Here is a 26077-nt window from a genome sequence, read left to right as displayed (position 1 = left end):
CAGCTAATAACTGTTTAATGAATACATATTATTACATTAACATAAAATCTTACAAAGCATATTGATTCTCTCCCCTGTGCAGGAATCTCTGTATCAACAGCAATAATCATTAGTCACTTAGTACCTTAAAAAAAGTTGCATTGTTCACACTTACACATCTTGTCTTGAATAGGTGCATGGGTGATCCTGGCCTGAAAAATGTCTCAACAGCACATAAGAAAGGTTTCCTAGATCGTCACTTTCAGTGCTGCTCAGAAGATAGGGGGAATAAATAAGGTAATTAGAACTAAGGAGACCCACATTCAGGCACATGAGATAGAAACTGAGGCATCATAAAATAACTCTGTTCAAAACCTGCTATATAGTCACAATTTCTTTGAGACAGAAGCATAGCTCACAGTTTATTTCACTGATTAAAAACTAACATTTAAAAAAAACCTAAACATTAAATGTGAAGGAATTCAAACTAAAGGTTACTACGTGGACCTTAACTCTGCCTATGCTCCAGTTACTGGCATGAATCTCCACCAGTGGCCATAAAAAAGAAATGTAAGTCTTTCACATTACATGTATAAGTTCAACAATATGGACTTTTGATTTATGATAGAACCTGCATCCTCCTTTTTGACCTATGTCAGGTACAGGAAGCATCTCTATCCAATATTGCAAGGAAATATATAGCACTGTGGTGGTCTGCTGCCTGTATTTGGTAGAGAAAAGGACAGCGGACCCTGTAAATTGGGCTGCACCTACAGACATTGACAGATACAAAGGAAACACCTGCAGAGCTAGTACGTTCTACAGCCATAAGTATAGCAACTAAAAGTTCAATAGCAGAGACTCTAGATCTTATAAAAGATGGCTTGCATTTGTAGACCAAGGAAGCTTTGTAGGTAATCCCTACAGACCTAGTAAACTAAGCAGAAATAAGCTAAAGCAATAAACACACGCACACATGTATGATTGTATGCACACACATACATTATATAAAAACCCTAATGACCCATCTTGAAAGAGATTGCCCAATCCAGCCTGATCCAAAGCCTCTGTCCTTTCTCCCCCATTTGCTTTGTGCCTCAACACATAAGAAGATGTATTTCTGCCATTTAAATAGATGCAATTTACCCATCACTATTATCCACAAAATTGAAATAAGTGACTAACATAATTTTTTGATGGGGTGAGCAGCTCTCAAGACATTTTGTTTTAAAAAAATCCAGTCACTATAAAATGTGAGTTTGATTACTCTGCTTAGAGAAAAAAAAATCTTAAATAATCAAAAATGACGAGACTGCTCCAGAGTTGATGATGATGATGAATGTTTTTTTTGTTTTGTTTTGTTTTTTTTTTTACCTAAAGAAGGAAGATTCTACATTGTCATAAAGGCCCGGCATCAGCTTGAGTGAAGGATAATCAGTAGCTAATGGCTTCACAGTAAACAACGCCATTGCCATGGCAACAAAGAGGACAGGCAGCAGAACATTTGATAGAGTTCCTCTCCAGTCTCGCCTGGTGTGGTGAAACCGCTTCATTAAAAGGGCAGCAATCTGTGTGAAAACAAGCCTTGTTCCACGCACACTCTGGGCATCCAGGAGTGAGTTACCTGCCGGGAGACAAACAAACCTCTTCACAAACATGAACTGTCATTTCTGGGAAATCACATGATTCTTATCTGATGCTAGATCCTCAAACAGAGAACATGGTGACCCCTTTAAAAAATGTCTCTCTCTCCCTCTCTCTTTACCTTCCCTGGGAAACATTTAATCCCTATCAAGGATAAAAATGAAACAGCCATAACAATAAATGATTATAAAACAATATCGCAGGCCCAATCTTGCACTCCTGACTCAGATAAAAATAACTACTGAACTCAATGGTGGAAGTCCATGAGAGTTTTGATTGACTATGGGCTGTGGTGCAGTTGAAAGGAACTAGAACAGTAAAACTACAAACAATCCTGCTTACCATTTTCGGTATAAGGCGTTTTGTCTTTTCAAAGTACCAAATAAATATTCTCTCTCAAATTTAAACATTTAGCCACTGGCCTCAGGAGGAGGCAGTGCAGAGCTGCATTGCTCCACAGGGAGTACAAGGGGCCTCAGAAATGTACAAACCTGGCCACAGCAACCCAGAGAGGATTTTGCTGCCTGCAGCAATATTTGGGATAGTGCAACGTTCTCCTATGATGATTCCTGTGGGACCCATGGTTGTGAGGCACCTCGCTATTACCTGCCCTTAGCATGAGGGAGTCTTGTCTGTGCCAGCTGTAGATCAGCTCTCTGAATCCACCAGCCTTTGGCAACACAAGCACAACCTTCCAGGCCTCTGCAGGCCTTGCTCTCCCTCTACAGGTTAGCAATAGGCACACACCAGCCCCGAAATCCTCCGAGTGTCCTTCTGCAATGCTCGGCGCCTGTTCCACTGAACACACACTCAATTGTCTGATTTGCTACTCCCAAAGGAATAGGACACACCAACTTACAAGATTCAACTCAGGATCCTCACTCTACTTCACACACAACATATATTTTACACAGACACACACCAAGAATAGGTTTTGTATCGAAGAACAGAGATTCAAATGACAGAACATAAGAATATTAGAAACATAAAGCAAAATCATAACATCTCCTACAAGGTAGCATATCGCATGTCATTCTCTCAGCATTTTCAACCAGGCTGGCTGAAATCTCCCTTCTTATAAGATCAAGCCCGCTGGCAGCTCATCTTTATAGATGAAAGGATAACCGGAGGTTCATCTGCACCCCAGACATAGTTTCAAAAGTTCATTCTCACTCCTAAGCAGGATGACCCCTGCTGTTTTTGTTCTTTCCCACAGCCCGCATAACCTGTTGATTAGCATCTTGCTCAGACTGTAAATGGGTGCCCATTGCAAAACAACCAATACTTAATTTGCACATGACCAGCCAAGTGACATAATTGTTTCTTCTCCCTTGCCTCCACTCCGCAGGTATGAAAAAAGTGGTGGGACCAAGGTCCCATCTCATCTTTGCCGCCTTTGGGGCTCTGTGCACAGCTAGGAGAGTTCTAAGTATACACTTTTGTCAGGCCCTTGCCCAAGCCGTGAAAAGGGAGTGGCTTCCTTCCCTGCATCCTGGATAAGTGCCTGTTATTATAGTCTTGACCTGTGTGGACATCAAGGATCTGATCTAATGCTCACTGAAATCAATGAGACTTTTTCAGTTGTCTTTAATAGGAGCTGGACCACCTATCAAGAGAAAATATTATATCATCACAGGAACTAAACATGAAAAAGTCCCATTAATGCATTCAGTTCGTCTCCCTGTCAATACAGGAATCTCCCTATAGTACATTTTCTAATGCTTTATCCAACCAAACTGATGGATCCAAATCCCAGCTGATAGATCTTCCATCACTACCCTACAGGAAACCCCATTCACAGTTAAATCCCTGTGAATTTTGCTAATTACTTCCTCTTCATTCTTGACATTAATATCCTTCAAATACATGTAACACTATTACCATGCCCCTTACCCCCATTCAGTTGTAGGTTAGCCAAACTCTCTCTCTCTGCATATGGGTGTGTGTGTGTATTTATATTTCAACTTTCTCTTTTGGTTAAAATACACTGGTCTCTGGGGTTGCTTTTTAACAGCAGGTGTTTGTAGTGTAATAAGACCCAATGGCTTGTTTGCACTAGGGCTCAATAAGATCTAAGAAGAACTATCATATCTAGTTAGATTTGTCCCTCTTATCTTGCATTCTATATATTGAGCTTTTCACAGATGTTATTTCCACACTAGATTTTAACCATTGTTTGTGTAGGTGCTCTCAATTAGCCTCCGGGTCAATTGTCTCTTCCCTTTCACAGTTTCTTCTGGTGCACTGGAATTTTCTTCTTTAATTTTGAAAGGTGACTCCTCATATTGGCATGGGGCAGTGTTTTATATAGAGAACCATCTCAGTTAAACATAAAATGATGGCAGTTGCAGAGGGAGGGGGAAAGGTTAGTACGTACAAATCCAGAAGAAAAGAGTTAGTTTTGATACAGATAAGAGGAGAGAAGTTGGACTGATGAAAATGGAGGCAATATCAAAAGCTAAATTCACTTGAAAAGTTTGGCTTTTGAAGAACATAGGCCAAATTCTGTGCTCATTCCCATACTGTGTATCCTCAGCAGGGCTGGCTCCAGCATTTCTGCCGCCCCAAGCAATTGGGGAAAAAAAAAAAAAAAAGCCTCCATCGGCGGCGGCAGTTCAGCAGCAGGTCCTTCACTCCTAGAGGGAGTGAGGGACCTGCCGCCCCCGAATTGCTGCAGGTGCCGCCCCTCTCCCTTGGCTGCCCCAAGCACCTGCTTGTTAAGCTGGTGCCTGGAGCCGGCCCTCATCCTCAGTGGAAGTCCATTGATCTGCATGGGCCATTGCACAGAACTTGGCCAATGGGTTTCTTGTTACATTCAAAATTCTGTACATTTTGTAATAAGAAACTGCAATATTATAACCATACTTCAAGTAGAGTTTGCTGAAGACAGCATAAAAGTGTCTTTAACGAAGGCTGTATTTTTGTAACCTACACCTAGTGGACTGGTGAGAACAGGTAGGGGACAGGAAGTAAATATTAAGCCCAGTGATGAAATGTTAAACTTTACTCGCTGGAAGTTATGACCATTTGAATTAGCATGTTTGGAGGGGAACAAAAGGAGCAATATCTTCCTTGGAGAAATTCCGCCTCTTTAACTCACAATCTTTGCACCTTTGGCTCCCTACTTTGCATCACTCCCATGTAGCTCCCCATTCATGCTCTGAAATGAAGGTTGAAAACTTTGGCATAACTTTAATTTCAGCAAGAGTCACAATTTAAGAGGCTCTTATGCTTGAATTCCCCAGATATCCCCACAGAGGCAGCAACACATATTGCAGGCTTAATTGTGGCTTTGAAAGCCATGGCAACAGAAGGGGGATGCAAGCATGCGCCATATTAGTGGATTAGCCACATGATTCTGTTTCCAGACCTCTGAGGCAGTCAGAATGCTTCCAGGGTCCCTAGAGAGACACCACCTCTCTGTTTTGAGAATTTTTAATTTGCAGCATGCATTCCCCTGACCTCAGACCTCCAGCAGGTGCTGCCCCAGCATAGATTCAAAGAGGCTCCCTGCTTTCTATTCTCACTCTGCTCTTGGGCTCCCATGCGGTGTCAGTCACGGTAGGCTATATGAAGGGTCACAAACTACAATGAACTTCTGCATTAAATATGCTACTGAGCCAAATTATTCACTAAGGGCTTGATACAACACCCATTGCAGCTCACAGACATTTTTCTACTGACTTTGATGGACATTAAATCAGGGTTGGGAGCATTTATCCCACTCTTCTCACCTTCTTCTTCCCCTCACAAAAGTGATTTTTTTTTCAGAACAAGGAAAACAAGCCAGACAGGCTGAAATAAATCACTGTAAAATCTCCATGAAAGAGAAAGCAGAATGTATTTCTCACATGGCAGGAAACCTCAGAACCCAGCTCCCTGCACACCTACCTGGGACACTTCTTACATATAAAGGTGCAGGATGCAGAAAACAGTATCATAATGTAACAGCCCCCCTACATTTATAGCTGCACATGCCACAGTTTGTATCTGGGGTTTTGATCCATTAGAGAGAGAGAGGAGCTTAGCTACAAAATTCAGATCCATATATGCATTCCAAACCCCACTTCACAGTCCTGGAATGTTTTGATGTTGGGTTTAGGAGCCAGATTTTTAAGACTGCTTAAGAGAACACAACTGTAGTGAAAAAAGAAGAGAGTTGGTATAACTGATCTCTTATGTACTTTTAAATCTCTACCAGGAATACTGACCAAGATTTTTGAATGTGACAAGGGATTTTGGATGTCTGATTTAAGACACCTTCAAGTACCCTGGTTATCAGAGGATGGTATTCCACACTTTCTGAAAATCAGACTCTCTTAAAGCATCTCACAATTGAGGCACACAAAATTAGTGACTTTTTAAAGTCTTGATCGATGAATTTTCAACAGAACAGTATGTTGCAGAGATAAAAGCACAAATGAATAACAAGGCCACATGGGAATAAATCACACAATGGGATCTGAATCATTCACAGGTTCAAGGTAAAAGACAAATATGGTAATTTATTGAGGGAAAGTCTGACAATAAAAATAAAACTGAATTCACCTGCTCCTCAGGAAAAAGAGAAGAGAAAAATAGTAGCAAATTAAGTCAGGTATTTCAACACAGAAAACATAGGACTTGCAAAGGCTGGATCAGACTGAAGGTCCATCTAGTCTGGTATCCTGACTAACAGTGGCCAACACCAGATGCTTCAAGGGAAGGTGCAAGGAGACCCCCTTAGGGAGATGTGGGATAATCCACCACAGATTGAAGACCCCTCATGACCCAAAACACTTTGAGATTGGTGTAAATCCCAAAGCATGATATTTTACCTTCACTATCAACAATCCAAATCTTTTCAATCTCTCAGCATGTAATAATTTTTCCATGCCCCTAATCATTCTCACTGCTTGTCTCTGAACCCTCTCTACTTCTGCAACAGCATTTTTAGATGAGTGACCAGAACTGCGCACAATGTTCCAGATGAGGGTGAACCATTGATTTATTCAAATGGCATTAAACGTCTTTGTATTGTTCTCCATCCCATTCCTTATGCAACCTGCCATTTTAGTTGCTTTTTTGACTGCACCTAATGGGAATCTGGGAATTAGCAGGCACAAGCCCACCCACAGCAAAGGTGACCCTCCCCCCCGACACAGGCTGCATATCAAATAAAGGTCTATGTTGACCTTTCCACAATTGTGCCCAAGACCTTCTTCTGGAATCCCAAGATATTAAATCACTTGGAAAAAGAACAATTTGAATTTGATTTCCACGTTCACTTGAAATTCACCCAAGCATGCCCTGTTTTCTTCATTGATAATGTAATGCATTTGCTTATAACTGGAATTCATAGTCACTTTTGCTTTGCTTGGCTTGATGCAAGGAAGTAGTTCCTTACATCCCTTTTGTATGCATGTCAGGAGGCATAAGTAAAGCACAAACTTATGAAAATCGAGTTTTTCACAATTGGTAAAGTAATTTTAAAAATAGAAAAGGACCAGCCAACCTCCCAATTATGAATTTAACTTTCATGCTGACAGCATATAGAAATCTTCACATGAATAATTTAGCTGATAAAATTAAAAATCTGACCCAACTGTTAAAAATTGTCTTATATGACTTATGAGTGCAATTATGTGCAAGAAGTGCAATTATGTCCACAATTAAATTGTACTTCCCAATTCACCCAGACTCTCCCCTTGCATTTCAGAGATGATTACTAGTGAATTTTAATTCATGAAGCTACAGAGAAATGAGACAGAAAGCAATCAACTCATTTCACTGAGTCCTGTGGTTTTGGACTTCGGGAACCGGAACTTATAACTCATTCAAAAGTTCATAGGTTCCAGAATTCTGAACAGTACCATAGGTTTTGAAGTTCTCATTTAGGATATAAAACTGCTGTGTTAAAATTAGTTGAAAAACGTGTATGTTTTTAAATGTCTTTTGTCATACAGAAGCACAGTAGGAAGGAGGGTGTCTAACGGTTACAGAAGGTGACTGGGAGTCAGAGGTCCTAGCTTCTGTTTTGAATTTGTAACTGATTCAACTGTGAGGTTAAGTGACTTTCCAAAAGCCCATCTCTGCATCATATGCCCTTCTAGCCTACCCATCTGTAAAACAAAGATATTTACTTATCTCAAAAGTGTTGTGAAGATTTTCATAAAGTGCTTTGAGATTTTTGGATGAAAAGTGCTTTAACAATGGAGAACATGAAAGGAAAGCCATGCCTTGTGAATCCGTAGAACCACAGAATTGTAGGACTGGAGGGACCTCAAGAGGTCATCTAGTCAAATCCCTGGCACTCAAGGCAGGACTAAGTATTATCTAGACCATCCCTGGCAGATGTTTATCTAACCTGTTATTAAAAATATCCAATGATGGAGATTCCACAATCTCCCTGAGCAATTTATTCCAGTGCTTAGCCACCCTGAGAGTTAGGAATTTTTTTCCTAATGTTCAACCTAAGCCACACTTGCTGCAATTTAAGCCCATTGCTTCTTGTCCTATTGTCAGAGGTTAAAGAGAACAATTTTCCTCCTTCCTCCTTGTAACAACCTTTTATGTACTTAAAAACTGTTATGTCCCCTCTCAGTCTTCTCTTCTCCACACTAAATAAACCCATTTTTAATCAATCTTCCCTCACAGGTCATGTTTTCTAGATCTTTAATCATTTTTGTTGCGCTTCTCTGGACTTTCTCTAATTTGTCCACATCTTTCCTGAAATGTGTCACCCAGAACTGGACACAATACTCCAGTTGAGGCCTAATCAGTACTGAATAGAGCGGAAGAATTACTTCCCATGTCTTGCTTGCAACACTCCTGCTAATAAAACCAAGAATTATGTTTGCTTTTTTTTTTGTAACAGTGTTACAATGTTGACTCACATTTAGCTTGTGGTCCTCTATGACCCCTATATCCCTTTCCGCAGTACTCCTTCCTAGGCAGTCATTTCCCATTTTGTAGGTGTGCAACTGCTTGTGCTTTCCTAAGTGGAATACTTTCATTTGTCCTTATTGAATTTAATCCTATTTACTTCAGACCATTTCTCCAGTTTGTCCACAGCATTTTGAATTTTAATCCTCTCCTCCAAAGAGCTTGTAACCCCTCCCAGCTTAGCATCATCTGCAAACTTTACAAGTGCACTCTCTATGCCAGTGATTCTCAAACTTCATTGCTCCACAACCCCTTTCTGAGACAAAATTATTACACGACCCCAGGAGGGATGACCAAATCCCTGAGCCCACCCGAGCTCCACTGCCCCAGGTAGGGGGGCCAAAGGGCTTTTGCCCCAAGCAGGGGGCCAGTAACTTCGGGTTTCGGCTCCAGCCCCAGGCAGTGGGGCTTGGGCTTCGGCCCCAGGCTCCAGCAAGTCTAGGCCCCGGCGGCCCCATTAAAATGGGGTTGTGACCCACTTTGGGGTCCCAACCCACAGTTTGAGAACCATTGCTCTATGCCATTATCTAAATCATTGATGAAGATGTTGAACAGAACCGGACCCAAAACTGATCCCTGCGGGACCCCATTCAATATGCCCTTCTAGCTTAACTGTGAACCACTGATTACGCGCTGGGAATGGATTTCCAACCAGCTATGCACTCACCTTATAACAGTTCCATCTAGGTTGGTTATTTCCCTAGTTTGCTTATGAGAAGTTCATGTGAGACAGTATCAAAAGCCTTACTATAAAGCCACGATATACCACGTGTACCGCTTCCCCCCATCCACAAGGCTTGCTATCCTCTCAAAGAAAGCTACCAAGTTCGTTTGACATGATTTGTTCTTGACAAATGCATGCTGACTGTTACTTATGTGATTATCTTCTAGGTGTTTACATAATTATTTGCTCCATTATCTTTCCAGGTACTGAAGTTAAGAGGACTGGTCTAATTCCCTGGGTTGTCCTTATTTCCCTTTTTATAGATGGGCACCATATTTGCCCTTTTCCAGTCCTCTGGAATCTCTCCCATCTTCCATGACTTTTCGAAGATAATGTCTAACTGCTCAGATATCTCCTCAGTCAGCTCCTTGATATAGGATTTATTTCGTCAAGCCCTGGTGACTTGAAGACATTTAACTTGTCTAAGTAAATTTTAACTTGTTCTTTCCCTATTTTAGCCTCTGATCCTACCTCATTTTTCACTGGCATTTCCCATGTTAGATGTCCAAGTGTTACTGATCTTTTTAGTTAGAGCTGAAACAAAAAAGTCATTTAGCACTTCTGCCATTTCCACATTTTCTTTTATTGTCCCCCGCCCTTGAGTAGTTCCATGCATAGAAGGATCCATTCATATGCTGAATTACCCTATCTATGAGAAATGGGGGCAAAAGCTACCTTCATGGTAGAGCTGATGATAAAATCTAGTTTATTTGTAAGGAAAAATTCCCAGGAAATAAAAATTAAATACAACTTTCCGGTGTTACATGGGAAATGTTGTTTACAAAATATTTCAAATCAAGACAAAATGAAAACTTTTGTTTCATTTCATTAGAAATATTTTAGACTCAAAGTGTCATTGAATTTGAAGTTGAAGAGACCACCAGCTCATCTAGTCTGGCCTCTTGTATATCGCAAGATACCACCACCACGCAGCACCCACATGCTAAACCCAACAACCAAAATTAGCCCAAGGTATGACAACCCACAAGAGATTATACTATTATGTGCCACAAGTAGAGAATCTGAAACAATTTTATTTTGAGAAGTTGATTCAAAACAATTCATTTTTGTTTTAGAATTTATACTCCAGAAAATTTCAATGAAGTTCCATTTTTCAATGGGAAAATTTTCTAGATGAAAAATATCAGCTTCATATCTATGTCCTTCTGCAAAAGAACTCTGCGTGGGGCTTAAGATCCATGAACAGAAGAGCTGAAGCAGCTGTGGGGGGCAAGACCCCCACAAACCTCTGTGGAATCTGCTTGGTAATTAGTACGGCTGAAGCTGGACAGCAGGCTCAGAGTGATTCAGTTGTGACTCCATGACCTGGTAGAGGTGATTTTTCCTGCCTCCAAAGGCAGATTGAACTAGCCCATTTTTTTTTCAACTCAGGCATTGGGCAGAGGATTTCCTTCATGTATGTAAGGCACTCAAAGGGCTTAAGATATCATATATTAGGTATTTTAGCACATGGCCTAAAAGGATTGAACCTGAGAAACCAAGGTCATCACCAACATCATCAGATAAGCAAGACGCTGAAGATTTTGGGGATGTGTTGATTTCGATTCGTACAGAAAAAACACAGCACCCACAAGACAACAGACGAAACATACAGAGTGCACCGAAACAAGATGGGGTTCATTAGAAAAAAACTTGCTGGCAACTTTTTCTGGTCAGTAGCCTCTCTAAGTGTTCACTTCCTGCTATTCTCAGAGAGCTGGGGAGAAAGGAAGCCCCTTCATTTATATGCCAGACCCTTCTCTGCTTCTGGAGGAACAGCCTTGACTCAGCCCATCAGGCCCATCACTTACTATCCATAAGGAGGAATTTATTTTTAGGCCTTCGTTACCATCAAACTTACTAATATGGGGCCTACTTTACACAGCCTCTCTCAGTAGGCTATAAATACATCTGGGTTCCTCTTAACTGAGGCTACTAGATCTCACAAGACCTCCCCCACCAAAAAAGAAAATGGAAGCCTGCCTAACTGCTAATATCCCACCACATACCCATTCTAGGAATATTTACAAAAAGTACAGCAGGACTTGCATTTAGTTCAGTGCTACAGTTTCTGGGCTGGCCAGGTTTAGGATGATTGTAGCAATATACCTAGCCAAAGTGTGATTGGGAGCAAGCATCTCATGGCCCTCTCAAAGCTGGATCAACAGCTTGTGGGGGGGGAAACAAACATCTGACCTTTATCAGCTGAAGGGAAGAATGAGGTTGAGCTTTTCAGGGTGGTGAGAAATGTAAAATGAGGATGGATGTACAGACAGCCACGTGTGCCCACCTCCCCTCCCCCCCAATAAGAAATGTATTTTTAATGTTTCTATCTGGGATTTTACTACACTCATGACAGATTCGTACCCAAACTACAATTTCTGAATCCAAATTCCATGTTTGGGATTAATGTTCAGGTTTGTCTCTGATGGTAAACACATTGTACAGTTCCATATAAAACAGATATTAAATGCAGATTTAAAATACTTTCCTGATACATACTAGGGGGAAAAAAGCTATGAGAATCACAGCCTCTCCCCCGTTTTGGTTTTTATTTCAATTCCATACACTACACCATGCAATACGCTGAGAAATGTATAGAGCAACTCATGATCGATCTGTCAATTTGCAATCAAATATACAGGGTGCACATTCTTTGTTCTGTTTGCTGGAAAAAAGCAGGTAAGTAAGCAATTTTCCAGTTGTCATGCAGCTGTGTTTCAAATGACATGCAGTTGTTACAAACATTTCACCACTGATTCAAAAAGTAAAACACACTACTCCTCTCACACACAGTGATGGCAATGGCCAGAATGTTAACTTGCCTTTTTGGGACCGTTAACTAGCAAATGGATAATTCATTGCACCTTGTATTGTATCTTGGGTACTACTGACTACACAATATTTGGAGTCTCAGCTGCTCCTGGATCAGGGAGCTGGCTACATAACCACTGCTGACACACATTAAGCTCTGTGTGATTGATGGAAATATGGGATCACACCCTCAAAGTGAGTGGGAGATGCACACACATTTCCATAGGCAGTAGGAATAACATCAAAAATAACAAAAAAATATCCCCTGGCAATCCTTCTGTATAGGCTACTGAAGCACCATTAACATAGCCAGCCTCACTCTGACTTTCTGTGAAAGAGTAAAATCAGACTGAGGAGGTTTCAACAAACAAGCTGCTTTCCAGATAGTCACTCATGGATGTACCAAGTGAATTCTAAATCTTCTTAACTGAAAAACCCCCACACTAAGCATATCAGGACCATACCATCAAGTGAAATGTACGTGCCTCTCAATTAATTCATTTCAGGATACTTTTTAGACGATATCATCACTAGAATTTGTTATACCATTTAGCTTTGAAATTTTATAAAAAGCTGTGCAAATGAAAAGTTGAAAAGTGAAAGAAGGAACTTATTCAAACAAACACATGCATCTGAAAATTTTATTTGGTAAAAACTATTTCCCCCCAAGCATTCTGATCATTCACTTGGCTGAATTAACCCAATAGCTGCAAATAGTTACATGGATTTTAATTAACCAAACCTACTGTTTTATTATCTTGTAAAGCTCTCTGATGAGTGTGATATATCTAGGTAGGTCAGACAAACAGACACTGATGTGTTGACAGAGACAGAACAGTGCTCACCATGCATTAACTTCTTACTTATGTAGAGGTCCAGCATAACATTTATACACTATACAAGTGCCACTTAATCCCTATTTAGAAGGCTCAAACCTCAACTGTGTGGCACATCGCATGATAACAACACGTTAACAAAAAGGTAAACACAAGATCACTCCATGAACAGTAAGGAAGAGAATCCAGGACTCTAACATGGTAGACCTAAATCCTATCGAATTGACACACTGCCTTTCAGATTGAATGTGCTATATTTATTCTCCCTCTAACCACTAAACCACACTCTTTTCTCAGAGCCAGCGATATCAAACCAGGATTCCTGATTGCCAGTATGTTCTGCCCTAGGAAACAGTTGTGCAACCCACTGGAAAAGTTGAGTTAAGTCCTCCTCTAGTGCATGAACTAAGTACTGGATAGCAATTGCTCCTCTAGCTCAAGTAGTGAAGATCCAACCTGCAGGGGGCGGGGGGAGAGGTGTCAGTTATACCATGTCTACACTTACTGGTAGATCACAACAAGGAGTCCGGTGGCACCTTAAAGACTAACAAATCTATTTGGGCATAAGCTTTCGTGGGTAAAAAACCTCCTTTGAAGAAGTGAGGTTTTTTACCCACGAAAGCTTATGCCCAAATAAATCTCTTAGTCTTTAAGGTGCCACCGGATTCCTCATTGTTTTTGTGAATACAGACTAACACGGCTACCCTCTGTTACTGGTAGATTGGCACCGCTGTGATCGATGCAGAGGTATCAATTTAGCGGGTCTGGTGACTTAGGTCAGCTTACCGCGGTAGCGTAAACCAGCCCCTTACCTCATATTCTAGTGCAAAATTTTAATGGTGGCGTCAACAACATGAAGCCAAAATAACTTCCCAAATGTACAGAATGTGTGACAGTCAGATGTGCTGGTCTGTTGATTCCAGAACATCTGTTACCTGGGTTTGTATTGCTTTTTTTGGTATGTGTTGGAAGTGGAAGTGAAAGTGAAAGCCTGATGCGGTGCTGAACCATATGATCATGCAGATAAGGAATGCAAGAGACTTTTCCCTTAGCTTTTTATTTACATGCGTTTCAGGTTTTCCATTGGTGGGCTGTGGCCTGATTGAAATTTGACTGTCACTAAACCAAGTGTGTGTGTGTTTATTCTGTAATGTTTGTGAGGCATTTAGATACTACAATGGGGAGCGTTACAGAAAGGCCTATAAATAAAATAAAGTGGTTTTCCCCTTTCCCCAAATGCAATAAAAGCCCTAGCCCTTATACATGCCAAGCCTCAAATTTAAAAATAAGGCTATTTTCTCACAAACCCCCAAACCTGAAACACTGGTTTGGTTAAAACACAAACAAAAGAAGCCTGGTGTCCAAACCGCATTTTCATAATTCAAAAATGAATAACCTAAAAAATGAAGTTACGTGATGCTTACTAGAAAAAAATTCAACTCAGACTGGTCATGAGTAATTTTAGCTGAAGTTTTGTTTTGTTTTAATTCTTTTGAGAAATCTGTAATCAAATGAAACTGCAGTTTAGAATGGAGGTGCCATCAACCCTACCTACAGTCTTGTTAGCACAACTCTAAAACATAAGAAACTGTATTTTATGTATGGTAGTTATTCATTAGATATTTATGCATTAGATGAGAAAAAACACCAATGACTCAACATCACAGCTCTTTCATTAGCCATTGTATAAACCTTTTCTGGCATAAAAGTTCTTTTAATTAGCACTCTGCATTCTTAGCAGTATTTTTCCTACTGTACGAGAAAACATAACAATACTTGTACTTTAAAAATGCCTGAATAATTTAATGCATCTGAATTTCTTGGGGCAGCTACCTGAACAGTGATGTCAAGTACATACTTTTTTTTAAAGTGTGTGTGTGTGTGTGTGTGCGCGTATATATATTCCCTATTAAAAATGTAAATTGAGCTTGCAAAATAAAGCAAAGTTAGGAAATGCCAGAAATAACTTTCTGTAGACAGGCTGGAAGATGGCAACCAGTCAGTGAATTAGCAACCATTCAAGATTTCTTTTTTATCCTCTCTAATCAGTGTGTGACATTCCTCCCACCCATTCTTTATGTATACCATCCAAACCCTGTAATGGAATATTTAAAAAGAAAAAAAATTCTTAATGGGCTTTTCAATTGCATTCATTGCTGTAGTACTCAAAATGCCCCACTAACATTAATTATTTTTATTTCTTCTATTAAAGTAGCGGAAATTATCTACACAACACCACTGTGAGGTGGTTTTATCTCCATTTTACATGGGGGACTGAGGCACAGAGAGTGAAGACCAAAATTTATCTCAAATGAAATCTTGTACCAAAAATATGAAGATTTTTTTCTTCGTCTGGGTTTACAAAGACCGTACTCTGCCATGTGCCCTATGGTAGCAATTTCTTTCAATGTTACCTACGTCATGTTTACAAAATCTCAATTTTTTTATTTTTGTGGCAATTAAAAAAAAATCTTTATGTAGCCTTAGTAGCTACAGCATAGAAATGTCACCTGTGTGTTTCCCTTTCACGAAGGTATATTAAATTTAGTTTGTAAATTAGATTACCTTACATACATAGTAAAAAATGGTTACTCACCTCTTGTCACTGTTGTTCTTCAAGATGTGTTGCTCATATCCATTCCAATTAGATGGACGTGTGCACAGTCAGCGGAAAGTTTTTCCCTTAGCAGCACCCGTCAGGTCGACTGCGGAGCCCCCTGGAGTGGCACCTTCATGGTGCTCAATATATGATCCTGCCGACCCGACCCCACCTCAGTTCCTTCTTGCCGGCTACTCCAACAGAGGGGAAGGCGGGAGGGCTTGGAATGGATACAAGTAACACATCTCGAAGAACAACAATTACAGGAGGTGAGCAACCCCTGTTTTCTTCTTTCGTGATTGCTCATATCGATTCCAATTAGGTGACTCCCAAGCCTTACCCCGGCGGTGGGGTTGGAGTTAAGGAAATGCTGATTGTAGCACCACTCTACCGAAAGCCGTGTCATCTTTAGCATACTGGATGATGATATAGTGAGAGGTGAAGGTATGTACCGAGGACCAAGTTGCTGCCCTTCAGATTTCTTGGATCGGGACCAGGGTCAGGAACACCGCTGATGAGGCCTGAGCCATTGTGGAGTGTGCCGTAAGTGCCAGGGCTGGTGTTCTGGCCAGTTCATAGCACGTGCGGATGCAGGACGTGATCCAGGATGATATTGTTTGAGAAGAGACCAGGAGGCCTTTCATCCGGTCTGCCACTGCTACCAATAGCTGGTTCAATATTCTGAACGGCTTAGTGCACTCGATGTAGAAAGCTAGCACTCTTCGAACATCAAAGAAGTGTAGCCATTGCTCCCAGGTACTGGCATGAGACTTAGGGTAAAAGACAGGTAGGAAAACGTCCTGGCTGGTGTGGAAGTGTGACACCACTTTGGGGAGAAAGGCCAGCTATGGCCTGAGTTGCACCTTATCCTTGTGGAAAACCATGTAAGGCAGTTCTGAGGTGAGGGCCTTTAGCTCAGACACCCTTCTCACAGATGTAACGGCGACCAGGAAAGCTGTCTTCCAAGACAGATACAGGAGGGAGCAAGTTGCCATTGGTTTGAATGGAGGCCCCATGAGCCTGGAAAGGACCAGGTTAAGGTCCAACATAGGGACAGGCTGCTGGATCTGAGGATGTAGGCAGTCCAAACCTTTGAGGAAGTGAGCAACCACAGGGTTGGCAAAGACCAATCGACCAGACACACCCAGGTGGAAGGCCAAGATTGCAGCGAGGTGTTCCCTTATGGAGGATGCCGCCAGACCTTGCTGTTTCAGGTGTAGGAGGTACTCTAAGGGCTGGTCCACTCTAACCCCCCACTTCGAACTAAGATACGCAACTTCAGCTACGTTATTCACATAGCTGAAGTCGAACTATCTTAGTTCGAACTTACCGCAGGTCCACACGCGGCAGGCAGGCTCCCCCATCGACTCCGCGTNAAGATCGATTGCTTACCGCCGGACCCGGAGGTAAGTATAGACGTACCCTAAGATGGGGGATACCGGTGCCTGGAGGGGGGGGGTGTGCAACGCTGGTCACACCAACACAAGAATCTTTTCCGCTTTAGTAGAGGGCTTCCTGCTGCCGAGGAGGACCTCCCTTACTTGTTCCGAGCACAGAATTTCCACGGGGTTCAGCCATGAAGCTTCCAAGCCATGAGGTGGAAGGACTGTAGGTAAGGCTGACAGAGGCAACTGCAGTCCTGAGTAAGTAAGGTGGGGAGGAGAGGCAACGTGACCAGTGTGTCTACCGACAGCTCCAGTAGCGTGGTGTACCAGTGCTGGCAAGGCCACGCTGGAGCTATCAGAATTACCTTTGCCCCATCCCTGCGGACCTTGAGGAGGACCTTGTGCATGAGAGGGTACGGGGGAAAGGCAAAAACACATCTGTGAGGGAGCCTGAGCTGCAACCCTGGAAGGAGCAGAACATTGGGCACTTCCTGTTTTGTCAGGTGGCAAACAGGTCCACCTGGGGAAATCCTCACCTTTGGAAGATGGTGTGTAGGACATCCGGTCAGATGGACCACTCGGGAGTGTGGAAGGACCTGCTGAGGCAGTCCGTCAATGTGTTCTGAACTCCTGGTAGAAAGGAGGCTTCCAGGTGAATGGAGTGGGCTAAGCAGAACTCCCACAGCCAGAGGGCCTCCTGGCATAGGGGGGAGGAAAAGGGTCCCCCTGGCTTGTTGATGTAAAACATGGTGGCGGTGTTGTCCATTAGAACTGCTACACACGGTCTTTGCAGTCAGGCCTGGAAGGCCTGGCAAGCAAGGCACACCGCCCTCAGCTTCCTGATGTTGATATGGAGGGAGAGCTCATCCTGTGACCACAGGCCCAGTGTCTGGAAGTCTCCCAGATGCACCCCCACCCCCACCATCCCATAGCCAACGCATCCATAACCAGGGACAAGGAAGGTTGGGGGTTGTGGAAGGGGACTCCTCTGCACACTGCTTGGGGGTTGAGCCACCAGCGAATGGACGTGAGGACCTGTCCCAGCACCTTGACCACTGAATTCAAGCTGTTGCACCCCGGATGGCAGACTGAGGTGAGCCACGTCTGCAATGGTCTGAGCCGGAGCCTGGTGTGCCGGGTGACATAAGTACAAAAAGCCATGTGGCCAAGGAGACTCAGGCACCCCCTTGCTGTTGAGGTTGGGAATTGCTGGAGGCTTTGAACGATGTCTGTGATGACTCAGAATCGGGACTCCAGTAGAAGGGCCCGCGCTTGGACTGAGTCTAACACTGCCCCAATGAATTCAGTTCTCTGGGTTGGTTCCAGGGTCGACTTCTCCAAGTTGAGGAGGAGACCCAGCTGCTCTAACATGCACCTGACCAAGCAGAGTTGGGACTGCATCTGTGCCCTGGTGCGGCCCTTGAGCAGCCAGTCATTGAGGTAGGGGCACACTTGCACCTGCTGTCAATGAAGGAAAGCAGCCACGACCAACATGCACTTGGTGAACACTCGGGGGGCTGTTGAGAGGCCGAATGGTAGGGCAGTGAATTGGTAATATTCGTGGCTGACTGCGAAGTGCAGGAAGCGCCTGTGCACTGGACGAATCGCTATGTGGAAGTACGCGTCCTTCATGTCGAGTGCAGCATATCAGTCTCCCGGATCTAGGGAGGGGATAATAGTGCCTAGAGAGACCATGCAGAACTTCAACTTTACCATGAATTTGTTGAGCCCACGTGGGTCTAGGGTGGGTCTGAGAACCCTCTTGGCCTTGAGGATTAGGAAGTATCAGGAGTAGAATCCCTTGCCCCTTAGCTCCTGAGGAACCTCCACCACCGCTCCTATGGCGAGGAGCGCCCGCACCTCCTGTATACAGAGTTGCTAGTGAGAGGGGTCCCTGAAGAGGGACGGGGAAGACGGGTGGGAGGGAGGGTAGAGCAGAACTGGAGAAAGTATCCCGCTTCCACCATACGGAAGACCCAGCAGTCCGAGGTTATTTGGGACCATGCACAGTAGAAGTGGGACAAATGATTCAAAAAGGGCAGAGAAGGATCTGGGGATGAGTCTGGTGTGCTGTCCTCGGGCGTCCCTTCAAAAGGCCTGCTTGGAACCCAATGATGGTTTGGTCAGGCCCTGGCCTTGTCTGGAAGGGGCGTTGGAAGGCTTCCTTCTGCCATTCCTGCCTGTAGTGGGGCGGCTGCCCCACTCCCTGAGAGTATGGGCTGCGGCAGGCCAGTGGGCCTGTGCAGACACACAGCCAAACAGAGAAGGGCTTATTGGGAGCCAATCAGGGCACAGATTGGAGGCCGCCAATCAGGGCTAGGCTCAGCCCTATAAAAGGCTGCTCAGGCAGAGCAGCAGGCAGTCTGTCCCAGGCCTTCGACAGGGGAAGGTCTGTCTCCAGAGCAGGGAGACTAGCACCGCCGACAGCGCAGTGCTGGCCAGGCTCGGGGAGCAAAAGGGAGCTCTAACCTGAGGCCTGCCAGGCTGCAGGCCCTGAAGAGAAGGGCCTAGCGGGTGCAAGGGGCCGTAGGGGAAGTGTCCCAGGGAAGTAGGCAGACGGAGGGGAGAGAAGGAGAAGAACGAGGCTGCCGCCAGAGGGTTCCTGGGCTGGGACCTAGAGTAGAGGGCGGGCCTGGGTCCCCCCCTTTCTCCCTTGCAGTAAACCCAGCCATTGGCCGTAGGGAGCAGCCATTATAGACCACGCCGGATCACTGACAGGGGGATTAGACTTTGGGGTGTGTGGTTGATTACGGTGGCTGGACATAGAGACTACTGATTGACCTCCCCCCCCCAGAAGGGGGTGTGGATAGACTAAGGGGCACTGCCGGAGGGTAGTGGCTCAAAGAGGACACCACGAGCTTGGGAGCAATGCGGGTCCAGACACACCAACCAAGGGTGAGACATCGGGTGGGATGCCACTGAGAGGGGATGCTCCACTGGACTGAGCTAATTCCTGGAGTAACCAGTAGGAGGCGCCGCGGTGGTGAGTCCCAACCCTGGTACACTGTCCCTTCGTCTGTAAAAGTCCTGCCTCGGCCGAGGAGGGTAGGAGCGCTGCTGCGGTTCTTGAAGCTTGAAGTGTTTCAGTTGGTTTGCCAGGGTGTGCATACCCAAGGATTTCATAGTAGCCCATGAGTCTTTTAGACTATGCAGCCGAGAGTCAGTCTGCTCCACAAACAGGCCTGCCTCATCAAAGGCAGGTCCTACACTGTCTGCTGAACCTCGTGCGGTAGGCCCAAGGCTTGCAACCATGAGGTTGTCTCATGGCAATACCTGAGGACAAGGTGCGCACCTCCAAGTCCATAGCATCCAGTGAGGCCTGTAAAGAGGTCCGTGCTACCGCCTTGCCCTCCTCTACTGTGGCCCCAAACTCCTCCCTGGACTCAGTTGACACAAGCTCCTTGAACATCAAGTTCCAGGAGCTGAAGTTATATTGGCTCAGAATTGCCTGCTGGTTGGCAATCCTGAGCTGGAGCCCCCCCGTAGAGTACACTTTACGGCCAAACGAGTCCAGGCGCTTGGACTCCTTGGACTTGAGCACTGGGGCCTGCTGTCCCTGCCTCTCTTTCTCATTTCTCACCAACAAACAGTGCTGCAGGTTCGTAAAGAGGTATTAGTACCCCTTTGAGGGCACGAAGTACTTCCTCTCAACGCCCTTGGCTGTGGGAGGGACGGAGGCTGGAGTCTGCCAGATAGTCTTGGCATTGGCCTGAATAGTTTTAATGAGGGGCAGAGCCACCCTTGAAGGACCTTATGGGGCCAAAATATCAACCACTGGGTCTCTGACTCCACAACCTCCTCGGCCTGCAAACCCATGTTACATGCTACCCTGAGCAGAAGGCCCTGATGGACACAATTGTCTATAGGAGATGGTCCAGAGATGAAAGTGCCTGTGACGGCCTCATCTGGGGAGGAGGATGAAGAGGCCAATGGGGGAACCAGGTCCTCCCATCCCTCCTGCTCATCAGGAGCTTCAGAACTTGCTTCACTGGTAGCCCCTGACTCAGGAACCAGAGTTGGAGTCGGTTCCAAGGGGGACGGAGGCACGGCGCCTCCTCAGCACATCTAGGGGTGGGCCAACTGGCTGAGGCCTCCGGTACCCTCGGTTCAGAGGTGGCCGATTGGGAGCCTTTAGACTGGGCATCCTGGGCCTGGTGGTGTGCCCACGGGGTCCAGAATGGCCACTGTGCTGGTCCCTGCTATGGCCCTGTCCCCACCTCAGAGCATCCACAGCCTGACCGGTGCCAGTCCCGCACTGAGTACCTCGATCCAGCCTCTGAGTCCGAGGACCAGGATCGGGATCGCGAGGGCCAGGGCAGCGCTGAGCAGAGATGAGCCAGTGAGTGGTGCCATGAGGCTGGGGACCAGTGCTACGATCTAGAGCGGTACCATGACCTGGAGCTATGCAGGGTTGTCCAGGACCTGCTCTGCGAAGGGGACCGACGTGCGGCTTCGGCACTGGATGCTCCTCATGAGGACGCGCCCCATTGGCCGGCTCCAGAGGGGTGGGTCTCTGGGACGGAGAGCCACTCTTCCCTTGCATCTAGTGCCACTTCTGCGCCGGAGAGTGGGAGTGGTGCTGGGTCGATCCCGCCGGGGAGCAGGGGTGCCACGAGTCTCTGCTAGAGTCTGTCCACCATGCCACTTCCACCACCGAAGAACTCAGTGCCGGGTCCTGCCATGCCAAGGGAGGCTGAGGTCTAAGAGACGCCTCCATAAGGAGCTGCTTAATGTGAAAATCTTGCTCCTTTTTGGTTCTAGGGTGAAACCCTTTGCAAACCCTGCACCTATCGGCTTGGTGAGCCTCCCCCAGACACTTCTGACAAGCATCGTGGGGGTTGCCTGTTGGCATGGTCTTGGAGCAGGATTTGCAGGGCTTGAACCCCTGGGACTTGGGCACGAAAGCCCTCCCCCCAAAAAAGTGGTCGTGATGGAGTGTAAACCCCCCAGCCCAACTGCTACAAACTACTTCTAAAATAAACTACAAGAAACTAAATAAAAGATATAAGAACAACGAGAAACAAGAGCTAGGAAAATGTGGAGAACTTGCTGAGAAAGACGCCACAGTTCCAACGACTGTCACAGGCAGTAAGAAGGAACTGAGGAGGCACTGGGTCGGCAGGGTCATATATTGAGCACCATGAAGGCGCCACTCTAGGGGGCTGCACAGCTGACCCGACGGGTGCTGCTAGGGGAAAAACTTTCTGACGACTGTGCATGCGGCGCGCACACACACATAATTGGAATCGATATGAGCAATGACTCGAAGAACTTATAATTTACATGAAGAGTAAATACAGAGCCTTTGATATTGATGTTTTATAATGTTCATGTAAAATACTGTAAACTGTTTACCAAGGACTGCCTTGATTTCCAAACATCATTCTATTTCACAGTACATTAGGCTTTATTACACCTTTTTCCCTTCCTTCACCATATTTTCATTTTCTTCAATAAAGTAAACTAAATTTAAAATATGGAACAATCATTTATTTCTCTAAACTGATGGATATCTCTCATAAAGATTTTGAGCAGCCATGTCAAACTCTGAGTCATATACAGTAGGATTGTATATTTGCTCATCATTACTCCAGGGAACACAGGGAATATTTAACCCAAGAAAAAGACAGCAAAATGAAATTCATTCAGCGGGAGGAAGGAGCATCTCAAAAGGTGACAATTGTTGGCTGTTGAGGCTCAGCTTTAAGATTAAATAGATGGCTTAACACACACTAAAAATAAGTATCTGGTGCTTTGTTTCACTGACCTAAACTTCCAAAAACTAACTGAATTATGGGGGAAGAATTCACCACAAATAGGAAAGCATAATGTGCTGATTTTGGAAAATTCACATTAATGAACGAGAAAATGAAGATCTAAATCAAAGAAGGAATACCAAGGAGCAAGGGATCAGATAGGTGATGAGGGCAAAATCGATAATGTTATTGAGCAGGTACCATAAAAAAAAAAAATCACCAGTTTTACCTCTACAATCTATCATTTTTGCCCCTGGCTTTTCACCTCACTTTTTCAGTACACTGAGGTAAAGGGATAACCCTAACCTGTACATATTTCTAGTAGTGAATTTCTTGTTGGGCCTGTCCTGTAGTAGGTGACTTCTGAGTACCCGTCCTGCTCTGTCAATCTATTTCCTCACTTCCCCAGGTGGGTATTGTAGTTTTATGAATGCTTGGTAGAGACCTTGCAGGAGTTTGTCTCTGTCTGAGGAATTGGAACAAATGCAGTTGTATCTTAGGGCTTGGCTGTAGACAATGGAGGCATGTAGGTAAGTATAACGGTCAGTAGGTTTCCGGTATAGGGTGGTGTTTATGTGACCACCACTTATTTGCACTGTAGTGTCCAGGAAGTGGATCTCTTGTGTGGATTGGTCCAGGCTGAGGTTGATGGTGTAGTAACCTATTTGGACAAGTGGAGGTAGTTCTTGTGGTCATTAGTCTGAGGAGGAATTCTATCAAATGTAGGAATTGCCAACAGGGATTCAAAAAGGGTAAGGCCACAAAATCATTAAGTCTGAACTCATATCACAGGCCAATATATTTCACTGAGGTACCCCTATATTGAGCCCAATAACTTACATTTAGCTAAGGTAAGTTTTCCACAAATGCATCTAATACTGATATGAAGACCTCAAGAGAGAGAGAGGATTAACCACTTCCCTTGGTGGTTTGCTCCAGTGGTTAATAACCCTCACTGTTAAAAACACACACCTTATTTCAAATTTAATTTCCAGCCATTGGTTCTTGTTATGCATTTCTCTGATAGAGTAATGATATCCTGAGTACCCTATATTTGTGTCTGAGTAGAATTACTTACCCACTGAAATTGACACCACCTCAATTTCAGTGAATTTTTTTATAAGCTAAGTGGATTGAGCTATTTACAATGCTCAAGGCAAGGAATTTTCTCCAGCTGTCAGTCATTCCTTGGAATCATTTCTGCACTCTCTCCAATTTTTCAACATTCTTTTTAAAATATGGTTGCCAAAACTTGATACAGTATTCCAGTCTTGGTCTCCTCAATGCTCTATCCATATGTGAAATCACCTCCATACTCCTAACTCACTACCCCCCTATTTATACATCCCAGGATCATATTAGCCCGTTTTGTGATGACATCACAATGGGAGCTCATGTTCCATTACTGGTCTACTAGCATCCGTTTTCAAAGTCACTGCTTTCTAGGAAATTATCCCTCATTCCATAGGTATGGCCTACGTTCCAAAACACAGAACTTTGCATTTAGCTGTATTAAAAACACATCTTGTGTGAATGGGCCCAGTTTACCAAGCAATCCAGATCATACTGTGGATGCCTGTCCTCATCATTATTTACCATTCTAACAACATTTTTCTCATCTGCAATTTTATCAGGAGTGATTTTATATTTACTCCCAGATCATAGATGTCTGTATTGAATACTGTTGGGCCCAGCATTAGTCCCTGTGGTTCCTCACTACAAACATCCACATTTAATGATGATTCCCCATTGATGACTATTTTTGAGATTGTCAATTAGCCAGTTCTTAGTGCATTTAACATGTACCTTATTGATACGATATAGTGCTAGTTTTTTTTTAAACTAGAGTCAGAGCAGTGGTCCATCTAGTCCAGTATCTGCTTCTAACAGTGGCTAATACCTGCTGCTTCAGAGAAAGGTACGAGAAAGCCGACAGTAGCAGTGATGGGATAATCTGCCCCCAGGGAAAGTCTCCTTGTGACCCCAATGGTAGGAGACTGGCTTGTACCCAGAAGCATGAGGATTATCCATTCATTTTTTTTAAAACATACACTATTATAAACATGGATAATGTTACCTGAATAAATGCCTACTTCTTTTTCAATGCTGCAAAGCTTTTGGCTTCAGTGATCTATTGCCGCACTGAGTACCACAGGTTAATCATATGTTTATGATTAACACACACGCTACATGCTCTCACAAAGCCAGACTCTGCTACCTTTATACGCACTGAGTAACACCCATCAGAACGTGTCCCAGAATTATTTGACCTTCTCTCCTTGAAGAACAAAATCGTTTTTAGGAAAGACAGATCAAATTAGGACCAAATGTCAGCCCACAGTCCAGATCCAATCATGTGGCTTTATTATGGACCTGAATTGGACAAATGGATCAATTCCAATAAAAGAGCTTTAATCTGTGGAAAACACTCTAAAGTGCAACAACATGGGTAAGTACCTGCAGCTCCAACAACCGCTTCAGGACATTCAAGACCACAGCTGACTATTGCTAGGCATGGGGAGAGGAATAGGTAGCCCCACTACACAGATTTGACCCTTACGGATTCATGCTAAACCTAAAGCTACCGGCATGGACCCTAACATATCCAACTTCCTCAGATCGGTGTGGCCATATAAGATAGATAGTTCTGTTATGGGCAGACCAATTGCAGGGGTCCAGGAGATTGACTCTAATGATGTTCTCTAGCATGCATCATCACAACAGCTCTCTAACCCAAATTCTCTTTAGCTCATAGCTCTTTAGTGGTGTTCTTCTTAATAATCCAGCCATTTGCTTTGAGGCCTTTCTAAAATCCATTGAACTGCTCTGAGAAAAAATTTTGTCACTATCTTTGAGTCTGCTTTCAGAGACAAAAGTATACAGGTCAAGCTATTGCCCATGGAGTATTCTGGTTAACTAACAGAGATGGATAGCTTTCATGAGCAATTTCCCAAGTCCTTATGCCTACACTTCACAACTATGCTTAATGATGAATGACAGTCATCAGCCTTGAATGAAAATTTCTCCTCCATCTTCCTTCCCATAGAAATGACATTATAACCATATTTTCTTATAATAATTTATCAGCCTCAGAAATATGGAATTAATTACCAATTCTTTAATTATATGCCAAATACCAAATGAAGACACATCCTGGAAGGTTAGCTGGTAATTATAGCTTAAGTTATTAGATACAGAATAATTCAAATATTGATTACCATAGAAACTGCAATTCTTAGATCCTAATGAAAATGCAACATAGAGAGGACAAACAAATCTAACAGCCTTGTGCTATTATTGGAGTCTTCCAGTAATACAGAATTGTATGTCAGTTATAAAATAAAGGGTTACCCCGAAGTGTACCTTTTAATCGAGCAACTGTTTTAATCTCTCATGGAGTTTTTGTTGTTGTCCTC

General features: G+C 43.9%; 1 protein-coding gene across 1 annotated transcript in view; it reads right to left on the bottom strand.

Annotated features, from left to right (window-relative positions):
- Window positions 1–26077, bottom strand: part of ABCA13 (ATP binding cassette subfamily A member 13) — a 285349-nt gene that overhangs the window by 104020 nt on the left and 155252 nt on the right. Inside the window, exons 43-44 of the mRNA XM_034761320.1 lie at window positions 1354–1603; window positions 155–247 (exon numbers count right to left, since the gene is read on the bottom strand). Coding sequence (XP_034617211.1) covers window positions 155–247; window positions 1354–1603 — 343 coding nt within the window. The remainder of the gene's footprint in view (window positions 1–154; window positions 248–1353; window positions 1604–26077) is intronic.

The sequence above is a fragment of the Trachemys scripta genome, chromosome 2, assembly GCF_013100865.1.
Source record: "Trachemys scripta elegans isolate TJP31775 chromosome 2, CAS_Tse_1.0, whole genome shotgun sequence".
Lineage (NCBI taxonomy): Eukaryota > Metazoa > Chordata > Testudines > Emydidae > Trachemys > Trachemys scripta.
Note: the sequence above shows the minus strand (reverse complement) of the source record. Positions and strands in the feature narration are given on the sequence as shown.